General features: G+C 36.2%; 1 protein-coding gene across 1 annotated transcript in view; it reads right to left on the bottom strand.

Moving 5' to 3' along the window:
* Positions 1 to 9,466, bottom strand: part of Pfdn1 (prefoldin subunit 1) — a 72,957-nt gene extending 63,491 nt beyond the window's left edge. Inside the window, exons 1-2 of the mRNA XM_010613816.3 lie at positions 9,367 to 9,466; positions 6,360 to 6,526 (exon numbers count right to left, since the gene is read on the bottom strand). Of these exons, the coding sequence (XP_010612118.1) occupies positions 6,360 to 6,526; positions 9,367 to 9,399 (200 nt within the window). The 5' untranslated portion in view covers positions 9,400 to 9,466. The remainder of the gene's footprint in view (positions 1 to 6,359; positions 6,527 to 9,366) is intronic.
* Positions 9,467 to 11,018: the final 1,552 nt, after the last annotated feature.

The following is an 11,018-nucleotide window of genomic DNA, read 5'->3' as shown; positions in this document are numbered from 1 at the left end:
TTTTTTTTTTTTTTTTTTGAGACTGGGTCTTGTTGTACAGTTCAGACTGGCCTTGAATTGACTATGTAGCCCAGGCTGGCTTCAAACTCAAGAATCCTCCCTCTTCAACCTCCTGAGTGCTGGGATTACAGGCATGCACCATCACACCCAGCAGATTAATACATTTAAAGAGAGCATAAAAGAATTTATAAATTTCTACTTGCAATGTGGGTCTCATACCAAAAACAATCTACACATTTTTCTCCTTCCACAGTAAGCACCAAATAAAATACAGACACTTGATTCTAATGAGGATAATAACTTTTTACTACACTATCAACACTCAACAATATTTAATACATCAAGACTTTTAAATCTTATTTCCTAATTTCTTAGGGATAAAGTATACTATGATTATGTCTTCAGCTTTAAAATTACCTCAAATTGATGAAGACCAATCCTATACTACATGAAATTATACAAGGGCAGCATGGCCATATCTCTATTTTTACTTAACATAACTAAACTTAGAAAAACTGCAAATGTCACAATTCAAATAATAGGTCAACATCCACATAAACAAATAAGATCACCACAAAATAAGATAAGATTTTAAACAAAGGGCAGTTTAACTGACCTGCCACGAAGAGACTGAACCCCTATGTCCTAATAAGTCAAAAAATGGCTTTACTACTTAAGATTTTTTTTAAAATGTATTACTTATTAGGAACACACCTCATGTTTCACTTTCTACCTGTGTTGACATTTATTTTAAGTTTATACTTCTGGCTCTTTCAACCATCAGAGATCAACCATTAAATTACTTCAACAAGCAGAAATAGCAACAGTGCTTCCAAACAGCAATTTCTACATTGCTAGACACTTATCTAGTTGGTAGATTTATACCATTGTTCATTCTTAGTTCCTTAAATGTAAAAAAACACCCACAGAATGGTAGCATACCTCTAATTAGTTTAAATTTGGTACAAAGTTATTTTTAGTTAGGTTCAAGTCTTAAAAAGGCACTTATTCTTCTCAAAGGCTAATCTATTCAAGTTCTGCCTATATTAAAAAAAAAGGCTAATCTGTTTCTTTTGGAAAATAGAAATGTTATTTATGTAATGCTCAAGGGAAAGAGTACTAGAATAATAAATAGTCTCATATCAAATCAGGGTCAGGATCATACCTGTCATTAATAAAAATAAACTTGACATTTATTCTAATGATGGTGCTTTTAAACACTCACAAGACTGTCATTTATGTGCACTTGCAAATATAAGTCTTACAAAAAATTAAGACAAAATTTTTATCCTCTACTATGCAAAGTACAAAGGAAAAAAACTTTCACAAGCAATTATAAATTGGTTCATACTCACAAAGATACAAGAAATATTCACATCATATTTATGAGATTTGTATTCCCTCTTTGCATGTTAGAAAGATGCAAAGACTAACACTTCTAAATATTCAGACAGATCATTTCACAGTTGTAACTTTCATCACAGTTCTCAAAGCAGCATGGTGAGGTCAGCTCACAAACAGCTTAAATAGCAAAACTAGAAATTGGTGGTAGTAGTATCAGGCTACATAACAGCCTCTCCAAAGAATATGAAGTAAGAGAACTAAAATGTGCTGGCAACATGCCAAAAGACTGGATGGAATATAGCTTTGAGCACTGAAAACTCAGAGCTTACAGTATATAGCAATTCATCTTCTCAGACCCTGTAGCTTGACTTTCCTTGTTTTAAACCAAAAATAGCAACGTATAAGAGGTATTTAACACTGTCATATTTCTCCTACTTATGAGTTGAAGGGCATGTAGGCCTGCAATGATTTGTTAAACTAAACACATACCCTAGGAAAAAAATCTAACTTCCATTCTACGTAAAACTGAGGAAAGTAAAACAGATACAATTACTGTACACTGAAATTATTCTGCATAGGTTAGCCTTTATTTTCCAAACATCATACTACCTTCAGCATAACTCCTAAAGTTTAGGTTTTTCTATGTTGTCAGTTCTGATTATCTCTGTAACTGGCATTTAGAATTACTCAACCTTCTCAACAGATTTAATAAAGAATCCTGTCAGATGAAAGGACAATTTTGGTCAGAAACAATTCCTTGGTCCTTAGTCAAAATATACGAGTTTTATGATTTCATCTTAAATAAATCATGTATTAACAGAATAGTAAACTTTAATTCTTAAGACTCTGACACTTTCTAAACATAACTTTTTCTAAAGAACTGCAAGGAAAATGCAGGTATTTTTGGCAAGAGAAGGAACCAAATTCAATTCAAATCAACACACATTTATTAAATGTGTATTTTGTGTCAGACATTATGCCAAGAAATAAAGAAACAATGATAATGTATATTTGATCTCAGAGTTGGGGAGATCAATGAGCTCCATTAGCTGTAGGAAAAAAAGCCCTGGCATCACCAAGAAGAGAGAATAAGTCTGCCTAGAGCAATAGTGGTGAATCTACAGCACACATGCAACAAACAGTAGGTTCTTTGTATCACTAGTAGCTCTAAAAGGTTCACCATCACTGGCCTGAGGCTGGGCAAATCTTCAGAGCCAATAAAAGCTTTGAGCAGCATTTTGAAGGATGAGAATTTCACAAGGGAAAGTAAGATAAAATAAGCAAAAGAAAAAAAAGTGTAAAAACATGGCAGGTATAAGAAAACACATGTGGCAAGGTTGGAATAATAATTTCTGACATATGTGCAAGTATTTTTCTACCCTCACCCCATTACATACATCTCTAATCAAACCAGAACATGTTTAAAGCCCACATAAAACCTCAACATCCTTCTCAACAGATAACATACAATCAGTAGAAGGAAACAGGTCCATAAGATGAAATATATGTGTGATGATCCTGAGCCTGGGAACAAAAAGTGGTAAATATGAGGTTGGGTAAGTATATTAAGAGCCAATTATAAATGCCTGTGAATGCTTGGCTAACAAATTTAGGTTTTATCCTATGTACAACAAAGGATAGACAAAGGATTTTATAAAAATACTGATATGATCAATTCTGATGTGTGAAAAATGGGTATTGACAGACAGAATGAATGCAGGATGCAAAAAATACAGGTAGGCAAAAAATAATGGGCCTGAATTTCAGCAGTGGAAAAATCAACTGCAGGTTCTAAAATAAAAACAGAGTTTTGGACTTTATAATCTGTAGTTTAAAAACACAAATTTGGGAAAAACTAATAGTGTAATCAAAATTCTCAACTGGTATTTGAAAAGTTAAGGTAAAGACTAGAATTAAAGAAGTGAATCACAATGATACACAAGAATACTCAAGACCATAAATTCAGAAATAGATATTTCAGGTTTAGCATCAAGAAAGAGAACATCCTCATGACCAGACTAATACTCAGCAAGTCTTTTCTTCCTCACAGGGCATTAATACTCTTAGCCAAACAACAAACACTATTCACCTTACATGCCCCTATGATGCAGGATCAAACACATACTTTCAGTGAAATACAGAAAGCACAAAAGTAAAATCCAAAACCAAAATGTACCCAAACATTTAAAACTACACTTCTTTTAAGAAACATAATTTATATGTAATAAATCTTCTAGACGATACCATTCTACCATTAACTAATTCATATCAAAATCTTTAACTAAAATTATTTGCATAGAATATAACCTATCTGTAGTACTTTGCACAATATGCAAAAAATAAAAATAAAAAGCAACTCTCCCAACATTTCTAAAGAATTGGGGGGGGTTGGGGGGGTTGAATTTTGCAGGGGAATCCAACTCAGGTCCTTGTGCTTGTGAGGCAGGCGGCAGCACCACTGAGCTAAACCCCCAGCCCTTCTGCAGAATGTTTAATAAATGAAATTTTTCTAAGTAAAAATAGAAATTTGGGCTGGAGATTTAGCTCAGTGCTTCCAGCGCCTGCTGCAAAAGTGCAAGGACCTGAGTTCAATCCCAGGAACCAAAAAAAAAAAGAGAGAAAGAAAGAAACTCCACTGTAGCTTCAAAAGGCCATAGATAGTGAAAGGGTCTTTCTATTTTTGAAAAAAGGACTCTTTAGCTCTTAGAAACAAAGACTAGTGTAATGTGAAATCCAAGTACAACATGTTAAGAGACATGCTAGAAAAGCTAACACTACTGTTTTAAAACCTAAGAATAATCCTATTAAGAAAAATATTACTGGGGCTGAGGATTTAGCTCAGTGGCAGTACGCCTACGTGGCAAGCACGCGGTGCTGAGTTCAATTCCCAGTACCAAAAAGAGAGAAAAATATTACCCTCTAGTGAATGCCAACGATGGACTTCATCCTACATAGACACATGATCAAAGGTTCTACTTTGTTCTCATCCCATTAACATCCCATTAACTCCCAAATTGTAATTCTCTTGAAATAAGCCAAAATGAAAAATATCAACTCAGAGATATAATTTATATATGGTATACTGTTCATTCTGAGAAAGCAAATCAGATAAAAGTTTTTACTAATCTATCTTTTATCCAGAAAGACAATGGTTAGTCATGAGCAGGAGATACTTCTCATGATGTCATTCTAAAGTCATTACTAAATTTTACACATTATGGTTTCTTCAAATCAATCACAAAATAAGTCATGCCGTAAGTGAGGTCAAATTCCATTCTAACAAAAAAGTCCTCCAGGGCCAGGGATTTAGCTCAGAGGTTCGCAAGCGCAAGGACCTGAGTTCAATCCCAGGTACCAAAAAAAAAAAAAAAAAAAAAAAAAAAAAAAAAAAAAAAAAAAAAAGTCCTCCAAACTTGGAAGGTTCACTTACTAAATAATACTAAAAGACCAAATTCCAAAAAAAGCCTCCCTCCCTATCTCCCACAATTTAAAAAAAAAAAAAATAGCCTTATCCTTTTAGCTCATTGTACTGGAATGTGACCCATATTTAAGGGCTTTTCCATTTCTCATTTTCTGCTTAGAGAATATGATGCAGAACTGTCTCTTTCACAAGGATTTTTTAAGAAAAAAAGGAGGGAAATGTAGGTGGTTAATTGTATAATAACTGTAACAAATAACAGTAAATTGTTTTACTAGATTTCTTACATTTGCATTTTCCTATTAGAGAAATGCATGGCACTTAGAATGAGTGTATTCCGTTTGTTTGGTTAGTTTTTTGAGACAGAGTCTAGAGGCCTTGAACTCAAGCAACCCTCCTGCCACAGCCTCCTGAGTGCTGAAATTACAGGCATGCACCACAACATCCAGCTGAAAGTGTATTTAAATAGGAATATTTTATTTTACAACTCCAGTCAGAAATGTAAGAGATTTTTTTCTTTTAGACATCTTTTTTCTTTTTTTTTTTGCTGTGTGCATATGGTATTGGGTATTAAAGCCAGAGCACTTCATGCATGCTAGGCAAACACATCTTCTTTTTTTTTTTTTTTGAGACAAAGTTTCAAGTTTCCCAAGAGAAAACTGGCTTGCAACTTATGATCTCCTGCCCCATTCTCCCAAGTAGGCAGGAATGTAAGCCTGTACCACTACAGCAGTGATTTGTATGACTCCTAATAAATTAGGTAAGGAAGATTAAAATTATTGTCAAAAAAATCTTCACATATAAAATTACTATAAATGTATTCCCATAACAAAACCTATTTTTTTTTTTTTTTGGTTACCGGGGATCTAACTCAGGTCCTTGTGCTTGCGAGGCAGGCAGCATAACCACTGAGCTAAATCCCCGGCCCTACAAAATCTATTTTTATAGGACCAGGGATTTAGCTGTGGTTCCACTGTCTGTCTCACATGCACAAAGTCCCAAGTTTGATCCCTAGTACCAAAAAAAAAATTATTTTTTATCATTGAAGTTAGATACTTAAGTACCTAATCATAGAGAACAAAGGATTATTTAAGAAATGTATTTCAAAGGATAAATTTACGCACTTAACATCTATCTAGGGTTTAGTTTTGGTTTTTGGAGGTTTTTTGTTTTTTTTTGTTTTTGTTTTTTGGTTTTTGGTTTGGTTTAATGGTACTAGGTACCTCTGCACTGAGCTATATATCCCTAGTTCATTGGGGGGGGGTACCAGGGGTTGAACTCAGGACCTTGCATTTACAAGGCAGGCAGCAGCACTACTGAGCTAAATCCTTAGCCTTTTTCTTTTTTTGAGACAAGTTAAATTGCCCAGGCTGGGCTTAAACTTGCCACCTTGACAACCTCCCAGAATGCTGGAATTACAGGCCTGCACCATAAGGCCAAGTTCTTCATTTCTTTAAAAAAAAAGGAGGTATCTGACTAGAAGATCTTGAAAGTATTTCTATGATACCTTAAACCAAATTTTAAAATGAATAAATTCTATGACTTAACACAGACAAAAGCACTCCCAAGAATACTATGAAGGATACATTTTACTTACATTCTTCCAACACCTTCATACATGTTAGTCTCATCTACCAAAGTCATAATCTCTGTATCTGTAAGATGTGCGTGCTTTTTTGTTCTGTTTAGCTGTTCAATCTGAATGTCTGCAAGCTTCACCTTTTGTTGAGTGTCAATAACTTTGGCCTGAAGCTCTGTGAAGGCCTGATAAAAACAAATGCTTGATTTAGTAGGCAAAATGTTTCACAGAAAACATTTAGGTCAAACCCAAATTTATTAAATCAGAAAATGGTAACCAGACAAAGCTGTGAAATTTACCAGAGTAAACCTAAATAAGTCAATACAATTAGCTATACTAAATACGGAATTTATCCTCAGAAGATGCAATTAATTTGAAGAAGCAAAATGAATGGACATTAAATTACCAGTATCAAGTAACCAGGGTAATAAAAACAATAAATTCAAACAGATGATAAACACAGAGATTCAAAACAAGAACCACAAAAATAACAACTCAGGGCCAGGAATTTAGCTCAGTGGCACCTCACCTGCCTCCAAAGCACAAGGTCCTGAGTTCAATCCCCAGTACAAAAAAAAAAACAAAAAAAAAAAACTCACTATATATTATACAACTAGATAACTAGATTTCAAAGCACTTTCCCACATTTCAAAATAACATCGGAAAATTAACAAGAATAATATCTCATTTATTCCTGTTCATAATGAGAGATGGCAATTTCATCATCCACAAGTTATAAATCAAGTAAGTGAGTTAAGAGTGGCTTGCACAGGGTTGACTACTAGGTAGAATGAGTGGACCCTTGACTTACTAACTTGATCAGGTTCCGAGGGATGGCTGATTATAAGTAAGTACAGTTGAGATCTGGATGTTTATTGGGTACAAGCTATAGATAACAAGAGGGAAATGAACCTTCCATTAACCTAATTAGCCCAAGTTATTCATATGTCAGGCCAGTCGTAACTTGAGGGTCCACTGTACATAAAACCATTTCTTCTGACCCCTCTTAGTTCAAGAATCTTTTCATTCTACTGTTTATAGTAATATTCAAAATACAGAGAAAGTCTAAAACAAAAAACTCTAAGCAGTGACAGAACTGTATCATGATCTTCATCTGCACATACCAGGCCGAATTTGACCTGTGTACACTTACTTAACTCAAAGATAAACACAGTTCTTGGATACTCTTGTTGAAGTGCCTGACATAGGAATAACTTGGGTTAATTAGGTTAATGGAAGATTCATTTGTCTCTTGTTATCTATAGCATGTACCCAGGTAAACATCCTGATCTCAGCTGTATTTACTGCTAATCAACCATCCCTCAGGAACTGATCAACATAAGTCAGGGGTCCACTCAATTGTACCTGCCTTTCTATCTAGTAGTCAACCCTGTGCAAGCCACTTTTATCACTTAACTCAGTTACTTGATTTGTAACTTGTGGATGATGACTTTCATGTGTTGTCAAATTTATGCCTTACTAACATTTAGTGACTGAAATGCATAACAAAGGCTACTACTTAACTTTCATTCTGACTTTGTTGTGTCACCTACAAGTAAGCTTTCAAGAGATTTACTTTAGGGGAGAATGGGACCCTGTAAAAACATTAGATGATAAAATCTTTATACAGGTTTTTTTATTCAACTGGTTGTGAAAACTTTTCAATTTAAGTCTGTAATCATTCTGTCTGAATTCATTGTTTACATTTCCTAGCAACAAATTCCACTGATACATAAGGACATTCATAGTTGTACTCCCATTAGCTCTTTTATTAAACTATGACTTAAATTTGAACTTTTAACAGAAAAGGGGTGTATTTTCAGAATACTCAATTTTGTTTTGAAATGTAACATACCAGGTATTATACTCTGTACACAGCTAAATAAGCAAGCATATGCTAAGATGTTACAGTACAAGAAAACACCATGTAAAAGCTACATTGACAAGTTTCAAGACAAGAACAGCCCCCCAAAAATGACTCAAATACCTAATATACTCAGCAGCAACAGGTTCATTCATTAGGAGCAAAAGCTATTTCAGCTGTCTTATTTCTAATGCAAAGGTTAACCAGAGGTAGTCACTTAAGAAGTTGCTCACCTTAAGAACCTAAACTAATGATCAAAAATAATGGATTCTAGGGCCAGGGATTTAACTCAGTGGTGTCAGCGAGTGCAAGGTCCCCAGTTCCATCCCCGGTACAAAACAAAAACAAAAACAACTGGATTCTAGTCCCAATCTTTATGACTTTTCTAAAACTGTTTGCTTTTCGAGGAAAGTAGACTGAAGCTGAATGAATTCTAAGGTCCTTTCCAATCCCTCTCCCTTTCCTACAAAGTGACAAAAATGTTTCTTAGTAACAACCCAGTTAAAAGCAATTGTTTGAACAAAGAGAAATGTAATTCTTTCTAAGACCAATCCTTACGGAAAAATTTTTTTCCACAACTCCTTTCAAAAAATGGAACTGGGAGGGCCAGGAATTTGGCTCTGTGGTTCCGCCGCCTGCCTCGCAAGCGCTGAGTCCGAGTTCGATCCCCGGCACCAAAAAATTATGAAATAAACATTACTATGACAATGTATGACTTTCTAAAGTGCCGGTACTGAGACCTTTCAGGTTGTTATTGAATATAAATGGCCTAAAAACAAAGAGTGAACTTAAAGAGGGCGGCTCCGGTCGATCGAGCGGGTTTCAATTAGTAACACTCTCTTCAGTTCTTACTAAAGGCTCCCTGAAAGCTTCAAATGCAAAGAAATGGCTCTGAAATTCTGGGGAAAGGCGGGGGATCGGCCCGCAAACAGCCCCCAGCTCTAGCTAACCAGCTCCTAACTATCAAGAGCCTCAAGAGCCGTTCCCCTCCTACCACAGCCTAAAGAGACCCGATCCCGAGTTTTACGACTCTAGGAAATCATTCCTCATTCCCCTGTAATCTCTTTCCTTCTGCAAGACGCGAGCTTCCCTCAATAATCTTGTCCAAAGTCGCCTCATCAGCCAAAGAGATGGCTTTACTGGGCCAAGAAACCCTTTTACCTTCTTCAACTCCAGATCCACGGGGGCCGCCATGTTGGTGCACTCTTTGCGCCTGCGCGTTGGAAGAAGGCCGGAAAGAGAGGGGATAGAAGGGCGCGGCTTGAGGATTGATGCTTTGCTTTCCTTTTGCGCCTGCGCATGAACCTGGCTAACCAGGATATTTGCCTTATCTGGATGGGTTACCCTTGAAATATTCGGGATTCCATTTAACTATGCCTTGCTTCTGTAACCCATCAGGTCTAGCTTGCATCTACATACATGTCTTCCAGTCACAGCCCAAAGAGCAAATTTGATGTGTCGCTTTACGCAGTTGGACAAATAACTTGGTTTGAACCGCTAAATTGAAATATATCTAGTTAAGCTTAACCTCTCATCGGAAGTTCAGCCCTTCAACTAGTCCCTGTGATATCAGAAATGCGTAACGCCCCTAACTACAGACATGGCAGTATGAAGATCATTCTTAAGAAGGTTTGGTTGGCATGTTCTTCCAAAGAACTTACTTCTGCTGAAGTACTGAAGTCTCCATGAAGACCTTGTAGATAGTGATTTTCAAGATTGGCCAAGTAAGTTTGTTTAATAACAACTACAACAACAACAACAATAATAATAATACAGATTCCAGTCTGGTAATGCAAAAGAGTTAGGGAAGACATGGTTAGTGTATATGAAGCCCAATACCTAGCACCATAAATGAACACAGTCTCTGGGGTTCATCCAAACTTTATTAGAATCTTTGAAAGTGACTACTGGAAATTTATACGTTTGTCAACTCCCCCATCAACTAATAATACAAATTGTTTGCAGGCCACATTTTGAGAATCTGATGTAAAAAGACCTAGCATTTGAACCAGAAGAATGGATAATTGCCTTTTGGAAATGGAAAATATATATACCCATTATAAAAACTGGGAGGTAAAGGGAAAGCAAATTTGGAATCAGCAGATCTGAATTCAAGGACTGGTCAACCTTAAACCTAACCATGGTTGCATTTACTACCTGTGTAACTTTGAGCAATTGACTTACCCTTGAAAAGCTTCAATCTCCTCATATTTAATTTGAGAATAACGATATACCTAATAGGATTATTGTGAGAAGTAAATAAGATCAGAATGAAATGCTCTGAGCACAGTGCTGTGCACACAGTATGTGCTCAGTAAACAGTTGATGTACTTAACATTGTCTTCTTGTTTCAAAGTCCAACAAATTGCTAACACACTTACTATCACACAGACCAAAAATAGTCTCTCCTCTGAACTCTCCTCAAAACATGTTTGTCTATGAAGACATAACACTTCAGGGCCAGGGATTTAGCGCAGTGGCATGGCACCTAAGGTCATGAGTTCAGTGCCTGGTGTGGGGGGAAAAAATGACATAAACACTTTAGGGTTAGGGCTGTAGCTCAGTGTTAGAGCACTTGCTTATCACATACAAGGCCCTGAGTTCCATCCCTAGCACCATATGTGCATGATCACACACACACACACACACACACACACACATACACACACACCACTTTCTAGCTTTGTTAAAAACTTTCTTCCATCAGACACGACATTGCACATCTATGATCCCAGCTATGTGGTAAGCTGAGGCAGGAAAATGGCAAATTCCAGCCTGGGCAACTTAGCAACTTAGCAAGACCTTGTACTACC

This window comes from Fukomys damarensis, unplaced genomic scaffold (genome assembly GCF_012274545.1).
Source record: "Fukomys damarensis isolate Sample0158 unplaced genomic scaffold, DMR_v1.0_HiC HiC_scaffold_3, whole genome shotgun sequence".
Taxonomy (NCBI): Eukaryota; Metazoa; Chordata; class Mammalia; order Rodentia; family Bathyergidae; genus Fukomys; species Fukomys damarensis.
This window is presented reverse-complemented; position numbering and strand designations above follow the sequence as displayed.